At 41.2% G+C, this 22,399-nt stretch overlaps 1 protein-coding gene across 1 annotated transcript; it reads left to right on the top strand.

Annotated features, from left to right (window-relative positions):
• Positions 1–281: 281 nt before the first annotated feature.
• ZSWIM2 (zinc finger SWIM-type containing 2) lies at positions 282–15,454 on the top strand. Its single transcript, XM_045032391.1, is given in 10 exon segments — positions 282–305; positions 307–498; positions 687–763; positions 3,235–3,275; positions 4,084–4,303; positions 5,314–5,565; positions 6,600–6,684; positions 7,846–7,967; positions 9,079–9,232; positions 13,680–15,454. Coding segments are annotated over 10 exon segments (1,983 nt in total). The 3' UTR covers positions 14,496–15,454.
• Positions 15,455–22,399: the final 6,945 nt, after the last annotated feature.

The following is a 22,399-nucleotide window of genomic DNA, read 5'->3' as shown; positions in this document are numbered from 1 at the left end:
AGGGAGTTGCGCGCGCGGCTCTCCGCGGGAGCCCCGGGGCCGAGCGCGGGCACGGGCCGACCCGCGCAGCACGAACGCCCCTCCCCCCGCGTGGCCTGGAAGGGCTTGTGGCTTGGACCCGGCCGCCGCGCGACACACCAGCAAATAACGGCTCCCGTGGAGCCAAGGGGCCGCGCGCGTCACACCCAGTCAGTCATCGTCCCCGCGTCGCTTTGCCCCCGCCCCTCACGGGCGCGCGCGCGCTGAGCAGCGCGCCACGCTCGCGGGGACGCGCCGTTTCTATGGGGACCGGCATCAACGGCGGAGTCTGCGGCGGCGGCGGCGGTTTTGGCCCCTCCACCTGCTCCCAGCCGGGCCCCCGCCATGTCCCGGCGGCGGTGCGCAAGCGCCGGGCTGAGCTGGAAGCAGGACCAGGCGCTGGGCAGCACCATGCGCATCGTGCGGGAGCTGGGCCCCACCGGCTTCGTGCTGCAGGAGGAGGGGGGGCCCGCGCACCGGGTACGGAGATGGGGGCGGGGGCGCGCTCGCTGTGAAGCCCGCGGTGCTGAGTGACCCCCCCCGCCCGCCCGCCCGCCCGCAGAGGGCAGCGAGCCCGGCCGGCTGCTGCTGGGTCTGCCGGAGAGTCAGTCCGGGGCGCCAGCCCCCGCTGCGCCGCGACCAACGCCGCCGTGTGTCTGTTTCCCCAGGTGTTCCTGGGGGAGCCTCACTCCTGCACCTGCGCCACGTTCCTGAGGGAGAGGGACCTGTGCAGCCACATCTGTTGGTAAAGGCGCTGCTCGGGGGCAGCTCCCCCTCTCCACCCACCCAGCCCTGACGCCTTCCTTTCCTCCGGGGAAGAGGAAGCACTGGTCCAGATCAGGGGTCAAAACAGCATTTGCTGAAACAACCCCACTTACCTCTTAGCTTCATGGTCTAGGTGAAAGAAGCTAAGAATCAGGTGGCTGAAGTGCTCGCAAAAACGTGCAATTTCGCATTAAAATTACCTATTTTAAATGTAGAATGGAGGGTAACAAACTTTGTAACTATCTGGAAGAGAGTAGTAGGAGTGAACCTGGAAGTTACAGACCAGTGAATCTGAAGTAAGACTCAGGTAAATTACAAAGCCCCTAGGTTAACATGAAATGATGGGGACACACTAGCTGTGGCTGCTGTAAAGGAAAATTGGTTGCTTTCTAATTTATCAGTTTGCTCTAGCACCTCTTCCTTGATACCCCGATCCCTGAGAGCACTTCATCTTTATTACCAGGAGAATGCTGGCTCAGGATAGGTATCTCCACCCACATCCTCCATGGTGAAGACTGATGCGAGGAAATGATTTAGAGTCTCAGCAATGTCCTTATGTTGCTTAATTTCTCCCTTTAGGCCCTGGTGAGTCAGCAGACCTATCAATTTTATGAGAGGCTTCATAAAAGAATTTCTTGATGGATTTGACACCTTTTGCATATTTGCTCTTCAAAATCAATTTGGCCCTCTGGTTTCCCTCTTTTTACCTGCTGTAACTTGTGTGCTTTTTATTGGCCATTGGTCAGATTTCCAAAGTTTGAAGGATTTTTATCTAGCTCCAATGGCCTCTCAAACCTTGCCATTGAGCTAATTGGTTCACTCCTGGCCTGCTTGGTTCCTTATTTGTTCTGCAATGCACAGGCCTTCTGCAATTTTTAAGCAGCATTAATGCCACCTCTAAGGACTTTACTTGCAATGTTAAGGCCTTTTTGACTAACAGTCTCATTTTATTTAACTGACTTTAGAAACTTTAGAAAGGGAATTATGTTTGGGTATCATATTTCCTCCTTCCCCTTAGGGTGTTACTATTTAATGGCTATTTCTACTTTTCAGATTAATGCTTGTGTGTCACATAAGACTCAATCAAAAATAGTTTCTCCTCATGTTTGCTCTAGAATTAACTTTCCCAAGAAGCAATCCCTTAAAGCATGAAATTGTTTCTCTAAATGTTGTACCGGTGTGCAATTTAACCAGTTAGATGTAGTCAATTATGTATTTCCAATCTAAGAGAATTCTTTGACTGTGCAAACAAAATAGGGGATGAAAGAGAACAGGTGGATATAATATTAAATTTGGATTTCAAAAATGTCCCTCACAAGAGGCTCTTAAGGAAACCAAATAGATCTGGGGTAGTAGCTAAACTATTGGCCTGGATTAGAAAATGGCAAAGAAATGGGGGAAAATAGTAGAAATAATTGGTAATTATGAGGCTTTCAAACAACCAGCAGAGGCACAGAGGACCTCAGTTTGGATAAGAACGCATTTGTGTACAACTTAGCTGTGTAAACTTTTGTTCTTACAGTTTTAGTCCTAATATTTTCTCTCTGAAGTATTTAAGATGGCTGTTGTCCCTGAAATGTAAATGTGACAGGTTCAATCACAGAGACCCCCTTGGGACTGTCACTTGATGTGCTGGAATTACCTCTGAGCCCATTTTCCCTGCCAGCTTAGGACTCCAGAACCCTGCCTTGTTGAGCCAGACACGCTAGTGTGCTGCAACATAAACCCAGGTCTGGTCCATGCCCCCAAAAATGATTAGACTCACAGATTAGACTCCTTTCTAGTCTGGGCCCAATCCTTTCCCCGGTACAGTTCTTGTTAGTTCCAGAAGACATTTTAGGTGGAAACTAGGAGTGTTTTCATGACTGGCTGCCCCCTTTGTTCTGTTCCACCCCCTTTTATAGCTTTGGCACAAGGCGGGAATATTTTGTCTCTAGGTCTCCTCCCCTCCTTCTAAATGGAAAAGTACCAGATTTAAGATGGATTCCAGTATCAGGTGACATGTTCACATGTCCTGTGAGACCCCAGCCTCCATTTTTCCAGGGCTGGCCTACAGGTACCCAGAAAGGTTTGCAAGTAAACAGTCATTTACAACCAATTGTACTAGTCAATGGGAGCCATCAAGATTCTAAATCACCATTAATGGCCCACTCTGCATAATTACAGTAGGATCCCAGTTATACTTCATATTTCTAGCTTCAGCTACAAGAATGATACATGCATACAAAAGGGATGAACACACTCAGTCGATTATAAGCTTTGTAATGATACCTTACAAGAGACCTTTTGCCTAAAGCATATTCCAGTTACATCATATTCACACTCATAAGCATATTTCCATAAAACATTATGGAGTGCAATGTCACAGTAAAGTTGAAAGTAATAGCCAGTAGTTAGCTTTAGCTGACTTCCACAAGCACCACCTGATGGTTATCTTATTATCATTGTTAGGATATTGTTGAAAAAATTCAAAATTCCAAGAAACCATGAATGTAAGTATAATTCTTTTTGCTTGCTTGTTTTATCTTGCATATAGAGTTTAAATGCACAAAGGCAAAGTTCTCAGGAGGTTAGATAAGATCATCTTTTAGATCAATGACTGTTTTCCCCTAACTAGCATATCAACATGTTAATGGTTTGGGACATTGTCAGGATTCTGAAATATGACACCTTTTTCATATCTGTAACGCTGCTAAAGGTACAACTGTAAAGTACTTAAAGAAAAATATAGTAATTTGCAACACTTTCAGGGCCTTAAAGTAGAAGATCATGTGATTTAATAAAGTACCTATCCCACTCAGGGTATCATAAAACATTTTCAGATCCAAGTACTTCATTGATTTGGCAAATGTATAATCCATTTTGCACTTGGACAGATTTTGCACTGCACCTCGTACTACTCATTACAGAAAGTGCAACTCCCTTCTAGCCATGTTTGTGCCACACAGATTCAGGGGGTGATGGGTCTCCTCGAATAAATTAATAGCTGCTGTTTGGGGTTGCTTCTGATCATAGTTTAAACATATACACCACCATATTTTGGTGGTGTTTCAGGAAACCTGACTTGAGTTCTATAGAAAAACCTTTGAACCAATTTTGCCATAAAGATCAGTTTAGATGTGAAGTTGTACAAATTATCGTTACAAATTGCAAATGAGAAATGAAGATATACAACATTTCTGGCACTAGAAGCACTGACATCGTTGGTTCGCTGCAGATGATTTACCCTGAAAGTTATGATAGCTGAGTATAGTAAATGTTAAATTTTTGACAAAGAGCTTTAATTTGAGTTTTCTGTAGATGCTTTTCAGCTGGGTCTTCTGGAAGGAGAGATCAATGATATGCTTCAGCAATTACAGCAAGAACAGACACTCCCCCCAAGAGCAAACACTCTCTCCACCAAAACATTACAGAAAGAGGATGATGGATACATTAATCAGAAAGAAATTGATGCAGAGGATGTCTGTCCTATTTGCCAGGAAGAGCTACTAAAGAAAATGTTTCCCATCACTTATTGCAGGTTAGATGTATAGTTTTTCTAGTTTGTTTTCATGGTGGAAACTCAGAAAAAGTTTTCTGTGTTAGCTAATGATAGAAAGTTTCTGCACAGTTAATGGTGCAGGGATCCCATTGGAGGGCTGGTCTTGACATGTAAAAATTGTAATATTAAGTAGTTAATTTTTAGGGATTTTTTTTTATAAATGCTCTTTGAAACAAAGCAGGGCTGTTGTGTTGTGGCTGAAAAACTATTGTATTAATGATACTGGGTTTTCTAAATGTTTATGGACAGGGTACAGTAATTAATGCCTGTTTCAGATCTTGTCTACACTCAATAGTTTTTTTTGACAAAAGTCAGCTTTCATTGACAAAACAGTGGAAGTGTACACCCAGAAATGCTCCTCCCCTGATGTAACTCCCCTGCTATGGAGACATAATAAAAGCACCAACAAGAGGTGTAGGACTTATGTCGGTGTAGTTAAGATGATGCAGTGTCTGTGTAGACACTGTGTTCCTTACACTGGCTGTCATTCTTGTCAATTTCATGAAATTGACAAGAAAGCCAGCTCCTGGCCCCCGAGCCAGGCTGCTGCCCTGTCTCCGCTCCAAGCTGGGTTGCTGCCCAAGCTCCCTGTTCCCCGCTGGGAGCCCTGCTGCCCCTTTGGGGTCCTGGCTCCCTGTAAGGAGCACAGCAGCTGACTGGATTCTAGGCACGAATCTCCCTACTAGAAGTGAGAACCCACTGGTGTCTGCAGGCCCTCCCCCCGCCCCCGCTCCCAGCTGAGAGCATGGAGGTGAGAAGCCCCAGGTAGCAGCTGGGCTCCCCGTGTGTGGAGCTGACAACCCTGACTCTCAGTTCTCCACACTGCCCCTCTTCAGTTGGTGGAAGCACTTCTGCTGAGGACATGCACCACCTACAGAAGGAAGGTAGTGTGGACATCAGCCACTGCAGTAATTAATGTGGTGGTTGTAAGTTGACCAAAAATAGTTTGACTTAAGATTGTATCATAGACATAACCTTACTTTCTGTAGGTATGGCTGTGGAAACAACGTTCACATCACATGTATGAAGATTTGGGCTGATCACCAGGGTGAATTAGAGAGTGACTCTGTGGTAAAGTGTCCCCTCTGTAGAGAAGAATTTGCACCATTAAAGCTCATTTTAGAAGAATTCAGGAACTCCACTCAGCTTGTGACTGCAGCAGAGAAAGTGAGACTTGACAAACACCTTGGACTCCCCTGTAATAACTGCAGAGCATTTCCAATTGAGGGAAAATGCTACAAGTAAGTACTTTTAAAGCACTTTTAATTTAACAGTACAATTCCTTGTAACAACCTATAATTTACTACTTATTCCCTTTTGTCTTTACTATAACTAAACAAACAACGTTTCTTTGTGGGATAGATGACATTGGTTCTTATAGCTCAAGTCTAATTATATTGGTGCTGATTTCTGGTCAATTTACATTACAGTGATCGGTGTAACAGATTCCTAATGGGATCTTTAGCTCAATGATATATGAGGTTGAGTCAGCACCTCTGAATTCCTTAGTGTAATGCATTTCATCTGAAGACTTATGGCTATATCCACTAAAAGCACACAAGTAAGTTTACTCACACAAGAAATCGCACTGCCAGTGACGTGAGTAAAATTATTCATGTTTGTGGTGGCTGTAGGTCGACCTAACTTAAGTCTACTTAATTTTATAGCATAGACATGCCCTTAAAAGCAAGTAAAATTGAAAACACATCTAAAACTTAGATTAACTAGGTACAGGTTTTGTTCAAAATGGTTGTCTCTCACCAGTATTCTTCTCAGTTATGACTGACTTTTCCTCGGTCAGGATCTTCCACAGAAGTACAAGATGCTGGCTACCCTTGTCTTCCTAGGTGAAGGATCTTTGCCTAAACCTATTTTCAGTTTCCAGAGACTTCAACCCCTCCTTCTGTTGGTGAAACAGACCCCCTCCAGGGGTCTGCAGACCACAGGTTGAAAACCACTGTTCTGTGGTAATGACAACTTTTCGCTGACCTCTTTGACATAGTCTGTGGACCCCCAGGGGTCCGCAGACCACAACACCGGCACATACAATTCACTTTTCTATAAAATTCAGCCAGAAACAAAGCAAAGCAAAAGGGTTTTATTTTATAAAAACTTTCACGGATTAAATGGGCTTGAGTTAAGATAATTTTATACTGTAATATGGGACTTCCTGATACTAAATAGTAGAATTTTCAACAAAGGCTTTTCATACATTAATAAGTTATACTAAACTGTTAACATTCCACTCTAACTACCTTATATTTTTATTTTTCAGGTGCACTGAGTGTAGTGAATATCACCTATGCCATGAATGCTTCACTAGCTTTTGCCATCCTCCACATGTTTTCACCTTTCGACAGGTACAGAACTATATTTTATTGCATCATATCCAAAGCTATCTAATGGTCAGGCATAGAAAACATTTTACGTAGGAATGTAAAACTGATCTTGTTTTTTAAAAATAAAAACACCATTACAGTGACGAGGATTACCTGTGATTGAATATAAACCACTATGAAATACTTAAATAGTGAGGAAGGAGTAGAACCGTAAACTGAAATGGTACTTCAAAATAGGATCAATTGTGTGGATGAGGAAGGAGACATGACAGAAATGTCAGCTGCCTCTGTACTATTCATCTTCTGTCTTGCTCTGGACCTTTCAAATTACTCTCTGCAGAAACGGAATAAAGAGAATGGGTCATTTCGGGGCAGGGGACTGAATGTTGTCATCCCGTCTCCTGGCCCTCGTCTGGTGGTATTTTCTATTAAAAAAATAATACAGAATATACTGTATTAACTTCTCGGTGCCCCACTCCTTGGTAGGATCACCCTTTAAAAATGCTCAGGACAGCCACTAGCTGGAGGATCCCTGTCAACATGGCTGTGTTGGAACCACAGTGCCAGAGGAGTGCTGGGAGCACAGACCTAACTCAAAGGCATGGGGTTATCACTGTGAACTACCTTGGACTTCCACTGTGCCCTACCCGAGGATCTAAAAGGCTTGGGCAGTGATCTAGCCTTTTATCAATTTGTGCATTTCCATAGTTAATTAATTTTTATATCACTAATTCACTGCATAGAGCCAAGGTACATAAACCACGTGAATGAGGATTGCCATAGCCTCCATAGGTTCAATGGCAGGTTCTGCAGTTTTACGTCTCAAGACCCAGAAATATTAACTCTTCAAGTTTACCATCCATAAGGATAAGTTTGGGTTTTTTTGTTTGTTAGACATAAGGGCCAAAATTGTCCTGCACTGTTGTGAGAGACTGCACAGCACTTCAGAGCTTTTGCAAAACCTCATACAAGAGAGTCTCTTAAAATACAGGGACTTCAGTCAGAATGGCGATTAATCTGTTTGTAGCTACAGAAGTTTCTAGAGAACCAATTTGGTAAATTGTTCATAGTTTCTTTTCATGATTTACAAAACCCATATTTTGGAAATTGGAGGGTTTTTTTCTCAGTTACTTCTTGCACCATATTCTGCAGTCTTTCATTAGCTTTTTCTGTATTCAATAGAAGAGAAATCAGAGGTGGAGGTCACTTGACCAAGTTTCACAATTGTCAACTTCAGGAGGAAATTTAAAAAGCGTTAATCCAGGTGATAATTCTAAAGAAGAGATGTTACATCTTCAAGAGAAGTAAGATACATTTTTTTTCATACTATTTAATGTAATCAAATTCAACATTCTTTAAAAACAATTCTTTTTTTCAATTCATTAACATTTACTTTTGTTTATAGAAATGATCCTGTAAAGGGTAACAGGAAATGCTTTAGAGAAACCAGATGTATATTAATTTCATATCTTCTTAATCTAGATAAAATAAAATTTTAAATGCACCTTGCAGGTGAGTGTGATTCTGCTCACCTGTGTTTAGAAACTAATGGCATGAGCCTTGGAAAAACATTTTAAACCATCACATTATGAACTACCCTTTGAATAGCAGTAAAAAAAAAAAAAAAAAAGACAGCAAAAAGCAAAAACTATGCATTTAAACAATTAAATGTGTTTGTGGAATTTCTGAATGGAAAGAGAAACTACCAGCAATATCATAAGCAAACCGTATGAAAATAGGCTTACCATCCAGGTTTGCAGATGAAAAAGATTTGAGTAAATATGAATTGATGTGCTTATTGAAATCAAACTCTTTGCAGTTCACTGATGACGAAGAGCTAGCATCGCACCGCTTTGTACTAGAACAGAATACTGTTTTAGTGCACTCTGACTGCAACAGGCTCCACACATGCAAACAAAACCTGTGTATACCTCACAGAAAGTCTTAGTGAGGAAGGATAGCCTTGGTTAAGAAATTAGCCTGGGCCTCAGGACATAAGGATTAATTTCCTGGCTCAGCACAAACTCCCTGCATGAACTTGAGCAACTCACGTGACCCCTTTTTGTGCCTTGGTTCTCTCAAATAAAAAGGAGATTATAATCTTTCAACCAGAAGTTATAGGCTTGATGCAAGAATTACTTGAGTGACATTTTCTGGCCTGATTAATACAGAAGGTCAGACTAGATTATCATAATGGCCTCTCTTCTGCAGAGAGTAAGGGTCCACTGATGATGGTTTTGTAGCAAGATCAGGGCCTCAGTAATAGTGGCCAAACACATTAATCTGCTGAACCATCAGCCTGTAAAGTGATAGTCCTATCACCAAAACTAGCCTGCCATTTTGAATGTTTCAGTTTCTATTGCTATTTTCCTACTATGTACTGAAAAAACATGATGTGTATTTTCTATTGTTTAGGTCCAGTTGCATCCCAAAGCACATTGTAAAATCTTTACCTCTGATGTTGATTAGAAAATGTAGCAACTTTCTTGCTCCAGGTCTGCAATGTAGGCTCTGCTTGAAGATCTTTTGTCTTGGTCAGTATGCAAGACTCTTGCCATGTAATCACAAGGTAAAGAAAACTAAAGGCTCTAAATTTTACTGAACCCAAAACCCAGTGTTCATGCCAAAATCCCACTGTTAGCCTGTGTTCATGCTTGTGGTTCAGCTCTTTAACATAATCTAGACACTTAAAATTCTCTTCTACAAAGTTGATGAAAATGCAAGCATTGGAGAGAATATGTGAAGTATGCTGAATGCAGTATTGTGTAGTCGTGTTGGTCCCAGGATATTAGAGACAAGGTGGGTGAGGTAATATCTTTTATTGGACCAACTTCTGTTGGTGAGAGAGACCAGCTTTCATGCTTATACAGAGCTCTTCTTCAGCTCTGGGAAAGCTTACTCAAGCTATGTCTACACTACAGCTTATGTCAGCATAAAAAATGTCACTCAGGGGTATGAATAAGCTCTCTCCCATTGGCTTAAGAGCATCTGCACTAGCAGCGTTATAGCTGCATCAGGGCAGCTGTGCTGCTGTAAGCTCTGTAGTATAGCCATAGCCTCAGTGTCACAACTATATACAAGATGGAACAGATTGTTTGTTTAATATAAGTAGTTAATATATTTCAAGGAACCATTCAGGGTGAAGTGGGCTGTTAACACCCTTCCAGTCAGGGCCGGCTCTAGGTTTTTTGCCACCCCAAGTGGGGAAAAAAAAGAAAAACAAAACAAAACAAAAAAAACCTCCGAGAGCGCAACTCCCAAAGCAAAAAAAAAAAAAAAAAAAAGTGGCCAGAATGCCGCCCCTAGCATATGCTTGGTTTGTTGGTGTCTAGAGCTGGTCCTGCTTCCAGTCGTAGGGCGGCAAAGAAAGGTGGGGAGAACAGCTGTGGGGAATTGTCAGTGGGCTATAGATTGTTGTAATAAGCCATAAATCCAGTGTGTCTATTCAATACTTGATTTTTAGTGTTTAGCAAAGTTATGAATTTTAGGCTCCCAGGCTCACCTTTTGAAGGTGTTGTGCAGGTTTCCTTTGAGGATGAGGACTTAGAGGTCAGATACAGAGTGATTGTTTTATGAAAAGTGTTCACTCACAGGTGGTGAGGTGGTTTTGTGTTTTATCACTTTCCTGTTCAAGTTCATACAAGAGCGTAGTGATTGTCTAGCCAGTTGCTGTAGGGGCACTGAATGCACTGAATGAGGTATATCACATGTTGTGATAGCTATGGATAGGACCCATGGATCTTGAAAGGTGTGTTGATGGGGCAGCTTCCTCCAGGACACAACAGACTTCCTCCACAAACTCCAACATTAACAGCTGCCCTCAGAACACCATCCTTGTCACCATGAACATCACCTCCTTATACACCAGCATCCCTCACAATGATGGCATAGCTGCCTGCTTCAAATATTTACAAGACAATGAGCAACCCTCAGCTGTCCTCCTCAAACACATCTATTTCATCCTCACCCATAACAATTTAACGTTCAACAATAAACACTTTGTCCAAGCCATGGGAACAGCTGTGAGTACTAGGATGACTCCCCAAAATGTCAGCCTCTTCATGAGTAACTTTGAAGAATAAATTTTTAGACAAATGCACCACAAAAACAATGATACACCTGAGATACATCAATGATATTTTCATCCTCTGGACAGACAAACTCCCTCAGAGATTTCCACCACAACTTCAACAACCCACCAGTAGTCCATTAAACTCTTTTTGGAACACCCCCACACCAGCATCAACTTCCTGGACATCATGATCAGCTTTAGCAATGGAACCCTATATACAAGAAACCCACAGATCATCACACCTACCTTCATAGAGCCAGTAACCACCCCAAACCTACCAAAACAGCTGTTATCTACAGCCAGGCACTCATACGACAGAATATGCTCTGAGGAGAAAGTCCAGGATATACACCTTAACACACTCAAAACTGCCTTCACCAAACAAGGATACTCTACCAGAGAAGTAGATCACATCATGGAATGGGTCACCCAAATACCCCAAGAGAACTTGCTTCAATACAGAAATAAAACTCCCTCTGACCACACACCCCTAGTTATCAGCTGCCCTCCCATACTGGAACGCATACATGGTATCACTAAACAATTACAACCCATATTTGATGGGGACTCCATCCTGAAATAAATCTCTCAACCCCCGCTCTTCTGGCCTTCAAAAAACCCCAGCCTCTCTCTCCAAGCTCATCATCAGAAGCAATCTCCCCACAGACCAGGACACACCAACTCAAAGGGGCACCACACCCTTCCAGAACAGACATATCTGCACTGCTACAATGATTAACACCCCCCACAACACACCTTTCAAGATCCATGGGTCCTACACATGTCTATCACAACATAAAGTGTACCTCATCCAGTGCACTAAATGCCTCTATAGCAACTATGTGGGTGAAACCAGACAATCTCTACACTTTCAAATGAACTTGCAGAGGAAAATGATAAAAAAACAAAACTACCACATCACCTACGGGTGAACACTTTTCACAAAGCGATCACTCTAAATCTGACCTCTTTGTCCTCATCCTCAAAGGAAACCTGCACAACACTTTCAAAAGCGAGCCTGGGAGCTCAAATTCATAAAACTTTGCTAGACACTAAAAATCATGGACGAATAGAAATACTGGATTTATGACTTATTACAAGAATATATAACCCATTAACAACTTCCTTCCAGTTATTTCCCCCTTTCCTTTCCATGCTATGACTGGAGGGGTGCTAACTGCCCACTTTACCTTGAATGGTCCCTTGAAATACAAGTTAACTACTTATGCTAAACAGTATGTTCCATCTTGTATTTAGCTGTGACACTGAGGCCAGGCCTACACTACGCCCTTACTTTGGAATAACCATGTCGCTCTGGGCTGTGAAAAATCCACACACACCCCCGAGCGACATAGTTATACCAACATTAACCCTCCCTCCCCCGTGTAGACAGTGCTGTGTTAGTGGGAGAGCTTCTCTCGCCGACATAGCTACCACCTCTCATGGAGGTGGAGTTACTAAGCTGATGGGAGAGCACTGTCCCATCGGCTTAAAGCATCTTCACCAGAAGTGCTACAGCAGTGAAGCTGGGTGGAGGGGAGGGATAGCTCAGTGGTTTGAGCATTAGCCTGCTAAACCCAGGGTTGTGAAGTTCAATCCTTGAGGGGGCCATTTGGGGAACTGGGGCAAAAAATCTGTCTGGGGATTGGTCCTGCTTTGAGCAGGGGGTTGGACTAGATGACCTTCCGAGGTCCCTTCCAACCCTATGATTCTATGAGTAGACCTAACCTGAGAATGTTTCCCAGACCTGATGAAAAGCCCTGTGTAAGCTCAAAAGCTTGTTTCTCTCACCAACAGCAGTTGAGTCAATAAAAGGTATTACCTCACCCACCTTGTCTTTCTAATACCTTGGGACTGACACAGCTACACCATTGCAACCCAAGTTAAAAAGCAGAATTGCCAGGTCGTCTTTGCTATTTCAATGCTGGTTAGCTAACCTGAGTTAGGATTTTTTTTTCCTGCAGTGAAGACATACCCTGTGTCTCTAACAAATGAGCAAACTCCTTTTCTTCTTTGGAGAGAGGAACACCTCTGACCGGTGCTCTGAGGGGTTTCCTGAAATGGAACCTATAGTATGTCTTGACTTTGGAGTGCTTAGACTTGCTACTTTCGATTTCTCTCAATATACATTTGTAGAAAGGAGCTTCACACATCTGAAACTCAGATGTCTTGCAACAAATTGGCAAACATTTCTGTAAATGTCATGGCTTGGGACTACCTATCTGACCACTCTAGTACCTTACCACGTACATTATAGGCAAGTTACAGGAGAAGTCTCTCTTCTCCAGCACACCTTAGGAAGCTCATAGAAGACGTCCTTTTTCAGATTTGTATAACTGCTGGGGATCTTCTAGTTGACAAACATGATGAACTATTTTTATAGCAATTCACACCATCCTGTAAAAAGAAAAGCCAGTGTTACCTGAAAGTACACAAATATTAATCTAACATCTGTAGTTAGTATCTTTTTATAGATTTCTAGAAAGAGTGGCAAGCAAAGTGCCAGGAGAATTAGGCTGAAACAAAAATACTGAAGTCAACATTGAGTCTGTAGATCAGTGAACATAGGTGCAACTATTTTCTTCATGGGAGGTGATTAAAAAATTTGAAATTTGAAGCACATCAATAAATGTGCTTCAAATGTATTGATTTACAGCAGCCAATCTAAGTTGAGGTAAGGCATTTTCCATAGTAAATTGGAGTTGGCACTTGATACATGAAAGGAGCATGCCAATTATACACTAATGTAGCTCCACTGAGATCCAGTGAAGGTACTTCTGGTTTATAATGGTAAGAGAGAAGAATCCGGCTCCTTTGAATGTTGTTTTTGCATGCAAGAATAATTACTTCTATAGTATTCTTCCAAGTTGGATTAATTATTATAATATTGTCGATAATTATCAGGACACAGATCCATATATGTTAACTGACTCTCTTTTTTAAGTTCCACAGAGAATGTATTGACAACTGGTTATTGCACCAAAAAAATGCATGTCCTATTGATGGATATACTGTGTATAATCCATTAACCTGGAAGGATAGATCAGCCAATCGTGATATCAGTCAGCCAGGATCTCAAACAAATACTACCAAACTTGCAAAGCAGAAGGAACCAGAGCTTTTCATACCTGGAATTGGATTGTTCTTCAAGCAAACATTATTAGGCCATACACGTGAAAAATCTCAAGAAAGCCTCCAAAGACTTCATAACAATAAAGATCCACCACATTCTCAATGGGGTTTAACTTTAAATGGTATAAGTGACTTTCATTTAGGAGATTCTGATTCTAGTCAGCACAGCATTGATAGAAATTTAAATCTGCAGTTTTCCAGGCATGGTAAGGATTTAGCCCATAAGCCTTTCCAGAAAATACTCTCTCAAAAATCCTATTCTGTTACAGCTAGAAAAGATGCAATTTCTGATGGTACGAGAGGCTTAAATGGAACTTGTACTAATAAAGAGAAAGAAGCAAAAGTGTGCCACGCTGACCATGCTAACCCGAACAAAGTAGTTTCTTTTGAAGACCGGCATAACCATGAGATTTCAGCATGTGTAAGATTTCCTGGGAAATTGAACTTGGAGGATAATTTGGGGGGTACAATTGACTATACGTTCCCAAAAAGGGACAATAAGTGTGTGGGAAAAGCCAGACAGCAAAGAAGACTTCTAGCAAGACCACCTAAGCATAAGCCTCTGAGCCTTAAAACTACAGAAGTAGCTTTATTAATGGAAGGAATTTCACTGAATAACAAGTCATAATATAAAGAATGTATGAAATGTTTAGAAAACAGCTATATTTTTATAGTTTTAAACTAATGCTTTTTTCTGAGATTTTATTTTCCATTAGTGTATTCCCTAGAGGCTGTTTCTACCAAGTTTAAAGGTCCTTTACACCACTGGACTGGCTTAATGGAGTCCAAGAATCAGATCCAATAACTAACCTGGGGTGAATAAAGTGAAGCTAAAAGCTGAAGTATTTATTGCAAAAATACTAATAATTTTAAAACTTACAGCTCTTAGTTGGCTAGTCAAGGATACAATGCAAGTCTTCCCTGTTCTCTCAGAAATTCAAAGTTACTATATTGAAATAAAATATTCAAATTTTAATTGAAAGACTACAAAGTGGGCTTCAGAGTACTGTAAAGCAGATTTGATATACACATCTCACTTACACTAAACAGAGAAATCCACAATGCTATTTTTAGTTGCTTTTCAGAGTAGAATCACACCATTAAAGATCAAAGTTTGAGGCACCATTTTTAAACCTCCAATTAACTTCAGCCAAAAAAAGAGGAACTTAATATGTTGCAGGGGGCCAAATATCAGGGTCTTTAGTTTCTTTGAAATTAATGGGAGAAAGTATTTTATCTAGTTATATCAAACTACAGTAACTCTTCACTTAAACTTGTTCTGCTTAACGTTGTTACGTTGCTGATCAATTAGGGAACATACTCATTTAAAGTTGTGCAATACTCCACTCTTACGTGGTTTGGCTGCCTGCTCTCTCCACAGCTGGCAGCCTTCCTACGTGTCCCCCTCCCCGCACCTCCCACCTGCTGGCAGACCCACAGATCAGCGCCTTTCCCTGCCTCCTGCCACCAGCACTCAGCTGGCTTACGGTGTTTTGGAGGCAGGAGCAAGGACTCGGCACACAGGCTCCCTCTCTCTCCCCTGCCTCCCAAATGCCACAAGCCAGCTGATTGCCCTGGGCAGGAGGGAAGGGGGAGGACTCCGCGCGCCTCCTCCCTCCATCCCCTGCCTTCCGAATGCGCCAATCAGCTGGCTTATGGCGTTCAGAAGGAAGGGGATGGAGGGAGGAGGAGGAGGAGGCAGGACGCAGCATGTGAAGTAAAGGGGGAGGAACTGGGGCGGGGAGAAGAGGCAGGTCAAGGGTGGGGGCTTGTGGGAAGGGGTGGTGTGGGCAGGCTGAGGGTTGAGCCCCCTGCCCCTGGTACTTGTAGAGTAGAGGAAGCTACCCTGGAACCTAACCCCCCATTTACATTAATTCTTATGAGGAAATTGGATTCGCTTAACATCGTTTCACTTCAAATAACGTTGTAGTTTTGTTCCTGAAAAATGCTAAGTGGGGAGTTACCGTACTTAAGTAATAATTTCAGTTCTGCCTTTGGCTGCTCAGGAGTCAGGGACTGAGACCAATACAATTGATATAATCGTGGATACGAAAGCTTTTCACCTTTGAAGAAAAGAGAAAAGATGATCCTATCCAAGAAAGAGCACCAGTCAGTCACATGAGAACAACACTGTATAAAGAGATATTGTCCCTTCCTAAAACTGATCTTTGCAGCCATATAGAATTTAGAAACAAATTCAAATACCTCTAGCCAAAGTTACACAAACATCAAGTCCTAAACTGCATTTAAGATCAGAATTTCATGGCAATAATCTGAATTTACGTAAAATGATGGTAATCAATACAGTACCTTTGGGAAGCTGTTGCTTGACTAAAATGTACCACAAAAAACTCAGTTCTCATGAAATTGCTAATTTTGCTCCCCTTCTCTGGTCCTCTTTATTCTTTTCCTAGTTTTATGCAACTTAAACTTAATTTATATGATGACACACACACCAAGATATCTTTAGGATTAGTACCTGAAGCCATCACAGTGGTATCAGCCAATATCTTGACATTAAATTAGTTACTGCTGAGTACAACAAACTAGCACAGCTAATTTGATTTAAAGCACATTCTCTACAAATTTGGTTAGGTAAATCAATCCTGCACAAAGACAGCACCCCTTCATTTGAATCCCAAAGCAGCTGTATAACTAAAAAACAGTTCTTCACCTGTTAATTTTATGTGTGTGTGAGAGAGAGAGAGAACACACTAGTACAGATAAACTGAGTGTTTTCCTTTCCTCTGGCCATTGGATAGGTGGTATCCCATCAGAATACAGAGGTTTTTTTTACTTTGCTGTACATAGGTAAACTCCTCTGTTGATGACTTCCAAAGCTGCAAAATATGGATTGTTGACCCTACTGTCCTAACTCAAGTTACTCATACCAGGCCTCCTATCTAATGAGACATTTGAGTAGGGTGACCAGATGTCCCAATTTTATAGGGACAGTCCTGATATTTGGGGCTTTTTCTTATATAGGCACCTATTACTCCCCACACTCTGTCCCAATTTTTCATACTTGCTATCTGGGCACCCTACATTTGGGTGAGTGTCTGTTACTGGTCAGACCACAAAAAACAAGACATTTATTTTCCTTGTGGTGTAATTGCCAAAGGTTTATGTGGATAGGCCTCACACTAGTTATTGGTCCAAGGAACCAGGAACCAAGAGCAGGGTCATTGAGGTCGTAAGGCTACTCAAGCTGTTGAAATAGACGTGTATATGCTCCACAGATTACATCACCTGGGGGCATTAGATGATTTTCTAGGGGGTTAAGCAAACGAACAATCTAAGACCATGTGTATATGTACAACAGTGCAGCTGTACCAATGCAACTGCATCGCTGCAGTGAATGTAGTGAAGATGCTCTATGTCAACTGTAGAGAGCTCTCCCATCTGCATAATAAAACCACCTCCGTGAACGGCAGAAGCTATGTCAGTGGGAGAAGCTCTCCCACCAACAGTATGCTGTCCACAGACCTCTTTGGGATCCAGGTAGCAAACATTTGTTTAAAGTTACAACAACAAAGTATGTACCAGAGAGCGAGCGTGAGAATGAACAGGGTATAGTCTCCTCTAATTCCCATTATAATAAACAAGGTTACATTTGTGCATCAAGAGCACTCTGTGCACCTGCTGAAGAGATAAAATATAATTGTAATTTAATTGTTAAATTGTGGGATTATAGCTCATACTCATTTTCCAATTTCATTTTCTCAGGGAAGTGGACTATTATGAAATGAGAAACTGGTTGAGGCCCTGCACGGTCAAAATCTCAGTTCAATTCCCAGCTCTGCTACAGATTTCTTATGGACCTTAGTCAAGTCATTTAATCTCTTCATTCCTCAGTTCCTCATCTGTAAAATGTATTTCCTCTTTCACATCCTGTGTCTTGACAATTTACATTGTAAACTCTCGGGATTGTCTCGTACATCTGTACAGTTCCTAGCCCAATGAAGGGTCTGATCACAGACAAAATACATGTGAGAGATGGGCAGGACAACAAGGGAAGATGTCAAATCTTAGATTTATTGATAAATCAAGTACCTCTCTTTAGGTATTGTCTTTGTGATGTTACAAAACAATTACAATGTTTTTCTTAGACTTCCAGGTTTGTCAATAAAGCCAGACTATTTCGATAACATTCGGAGGAATGCATTTCAGATCTTATTTAATCCTTGGCTTGGCTGGTTTGTGAACAGTCAACATTCCACTGACATTAACAGAAATTAGGGCTTATCGTTACAGACATGAGCAATCTAGTGACTAAGGACATTTAAAAAAATTTTACTGACCCCAAAGATGTAACTGGGGACCAAAACAGAAGGCAATTAGTGTAATAACACGACATAGACTTCAAAGGACTTGCTCTGTGCTGGAGGTAAAATCCTGAGATTCTCTGAAGCAGAGCACATTATGCAACCAGGACTGCAGTGAGCCAAAAAATTTGGGCTTGGGTCTGAGAATGTTTCTGCCGTTCCCAGCGATGTCAGTAGAAATTGTGGGTCAGCACCTTTCAGAATCGTGCCCTTGTAAGGACTCAGTCCTGCTCTAAATATAGTCAGTAGAGGGGTTTATTAGGACATAAAGTCTCTATCCTTTAGTGAGCTCTTTGAGGACACAGCTGTCTGCCTACACAGAGCTTAGAATTTGGAGCCTAAGTAAACAAATTAATAGTAAGTGCAGTTTTGGGGACCCATGACAAGTTCTTAATATAGGAGTGATTTGGTGGGAAAATTTAATTTCTTGTTATAAACCTAGCAAAGAAAGTTCACATGAAATTAGTATGTTCCTGAATAACATGAGCTTCTTAAAGAAATTCTAAATGTAAATTAAAAATAAGGCAGCAATAACCTTTAAAAACTATTTTATTATATTGCATGAGCTATAATGTTTTACAAATCTTAATTTCATTTTCAGCAATAAATACAGTAGTACTGTAGTAAATACTCTGAGACATGAAGACACCTGACAAAAGGATACAAAAGATAGAAACACTTAAAAAGAGGGATGCAAAATGTCAAGTATGTTTGAAATGGAAAATAAATGTTTACAAGAGTATGTGTTTGAAAATGATTGCCAAGGCAATGAAGTGCTTGTTCAACATTTAAGGCGCAGTCCTGTAAGATGCTCAGCACTTCCTGTGTCATCAGCTCCATGGGTTTCATCATCTCACAGAATTGGGCTCTGTGAGCTTCATGTGCTAGCGAGCATTAAAAAGGGCCTTTTCCCCAACACAGCTGCAAAGATGCTGTAAAAATATTGTTACAAAAGACTTGAGATCATAATATGCATTAAAGTCTGACATATTGTGCTTTAACTGAATCTATCAGTTTAATTGAGGAATAATGTATCCAAGTACTTGGAAAACATGTATAGAGATTTAATAAATTTTAATTTGTGACTGAAATTACAGGAATTTCAGTTGGTAAAACTAAATTTTTAAATTTTAAAATGTTGAGAACATGAAATTACTGCACAAGCTTTTTTTTTTTGGAAAGGTTTACTACAAAGGGGTGAATGGCTTCAGATTTTTAGCAGGAAATATTTAATACTTCTCTTAAAAGTAAATAAAAAAGCTTGGATAAAAGTGTTTATCATTAAAAAAACTGCTATAGTATCCCAAATCCGTAGCAGAATGCAGAGTGCCTATGGCCAAAAGAGTAACACACATTTACATTTTAATACAAACAATTTCAAGAATAGCATCGTCACTTTTTAAACATGACTGGCCTAGTCCTGTATCTCTTGCATGCCCAAAGGCCCACTAAAGTCAACAACTGGGAAGTCAGTGGCAGAACTCTGAGTATGTAAGCAAGGCAGAGTCAGGCTCAACAGTGTGATTAAAATTGCTCCCTCAGTCTAAGTCATAAATGTCTCCATGCTGCTTCCACCTCCTGCTAGCCAGGTAGCTCAGCACTTAAACTAGGATGTATAATTTTTTAACTATGTGTACATTCCATTTGAGATAATAAATGTATTAGATCTGATATTGATCTCATTTAAATCAGTTTTATACTTTGACATCAATGGATTTCAACACATTTACTCCCTGATTTAAGGAGGTGAGATCAGAATTAGGCCCCCTGTGTTGAAAAAAAAAAACCTTGACTGTTGAAATCCCCGAAGAGAGGTGATTTCATTGATAATTTCTAACTTCTTTCCAACAAACATTTTCTTAACAATTCCTGAATAGAAAATGTAAAAACATGAGTTACAGCAAACAAGTGTTATCTACATGCAGGAGTCAATGTTCCAACATGAAACACTAGATTTGGCTTTCAAAAACTACAGAAACTACATAGTTTTAGCAATGATCTTTTTTGGCTAACAGAAAAAATTTACATGTGCTTTTTATATAGAGGAGTGTCCTAATGATAAAATAATTCTCTGGGGAAAAAGGAAGGCACTTTAGCAGGCTAGTTTCACTTTCTTCAGCTTTTCCATGCTTGGGTTGTTTATTCTATCAGTGTAAAGTGTTCCAAATACAGTACTAGTCATTGAAAGTTATCTTATTACAGAGGTAATTGCATTTTACCTTATAGACTGCTACATTAAAATCTACCATTAACCCACTTTTTCATTAGTTATAATAAAAACAAAGACTGACAATGTGAGGATGAATTCAATTATTGTGGAATATCCACAGGCAATTTCCTCCTCTTTGGTACAAATCACTTCATGTGAGCAAGACAGTGGAACTCAAACAAAGTATTTTCCTTCTTGCATCATGGATTTTGTTGCGAGGGTCTGGTTGTGAGAAGATTCCCCAGATCTGCATTGCTCGAACATGCTCACTGTTTGACTAGTAAATCTGGCAGTACACTTAAGTATTTTTTTCAGGATGTCAGACATAGAACAGGATGCCAAACATAGTTGTGTTCTAATCAGAACCCTCTATGTACATTCTTGAGAACAGCCCCTCACATCAGGAATAAACAATTCCTCTCCTGTGGTGTTTGTCTATATATGATGGTGTTTGACAAGTTAACGGAAAACTACCTCCATTTGGCTCCTAAGAAAACATCAGTAAGTTTAATATTCTCAGTTTACTCCAACAGAGTCGCTTATCTTCATTACAAAGAAGTGCTTCGTCTGAGAAATGTGCTACATTGCATAAAAACACATTATGACTAAATTACCTTTTCTGGGAGGACTCCATTAGCCTACCTTATACAAGACAGAAGAGATTTGAAACTGGTGTGCTACTCTAAGGTGGGAAAATTCTGGAGCTCCGCAAGTCACACACTGCAGCCACAGGGGGAAAAAAGCTATAAAGTTACTTATTTGAAGTCTGTCCCAGGCATCTGACAAAACTTGACGCTCAGTGGTTTGAGCATTGGCCTGCTAAACCCAGGGTTGTGGGTTCAATCCTTGAGGGGGCCATTTAGGGATCTGGGACAAAAATCTGTCTGGGGATATGCCCTGCTTTGAGCAGGGGGTTGGAGTAGATGCCCTCCTAAGGTCCCTTCTAACACTGATATTCTATGATTCTATGAAATACAAAGTACATTTGTGCACACACATTCCTAACTCTTTGTGTTTACACTCAGAGTAAGTGATACCTAGTTTTTCATTACATGAGGCAACAGCAATAATAATCTTTTGAAGAATCATGCTTCTTAGAGACAGTGAAGTGTTCTTTTACAATGCCCAACACCGACCGCTCTGATCACAATTGTGAACTCCACTGCCCAGGGGTCATGGAGGCTAGAAGCCCTCCCACCTTTAAAACTCCACGAATTTTTGAAATGCCTTTTCCCAACTGTCCATTTAAAAAAGCACACCCAGCAGCTCTTCAATTATGTGCAACAGCACAGTTGATTATGCCAGCTACAGGCTCCAGACATGCACCTGCCAGAGTACACAGGAGATATTGGATCTCCTGGGCCTGTGCGGAGAAGCTGTGCAGACACAGCTATAGAGCAGCTGTAAAAATTTGGACAATGACCATGTTTTGTTGATAACTTTAGGGAGCAAGGGAAGGAGGTCTGAATCTCAACTCTCGCTTTCTGTTGTTGCTTTCTGCTATCCTGACAATGCTGTGTTTTATCTGCAGCTGCTACCATTGCAACCTTGGGTGTCCTCCCTCCACACCGCACAGCCGTTACCCATATGACAGGCTGTTTATAGCCTACACCAGCTCTGCGTTGCAGGCACAAGCATACTGCTTCACTATGGTACAAAGTGGCAATGACATTATTCTTCTCGTCGCACGCAGCCATTACCCATTCTGACAGGCTGTTTATAATGCTAAGTTTACCGGTTTTCGGAGGTTGTCGACTAAGGCAATTTTTGTTAAGTTGTTTCAATCTAAGACTCTGGCAATTGCTGTTGCATCATTTCGCTAATACTTTGTGTCAACTGTGTGTGTGTGTGTTAAGTATTTGAGTGTATGTGTTTATCATGTGCAAATATGCGTGTGTAGGTTGTTGAAATTTGTCAGTGATATTGTCAGTTGTTGTATGACAGAGTATCCGCCATTCTAATTTTATTAACAATAATTGGATATTCTAAAGGTAGAAT

Source organism: Mauremys mutica, chromosome 10 (assembly GCF_020497125.1).
Source record: "Mauremys mutica isolate MM-2020 ecotype Southern chromosome 10, ASM2049712v1, whole genome shotgun sequence".
In the NCBI taxonomy this organism is placed as follows: domain Eukaryota; kingdom Metazoa; phylum Chordata; order Testudines; family Geoemydidae; genus Mauremys; species Mauremys mutica.
This window is presented reverse-complemented; position numbering and strand designations above follow the sequence as displayed.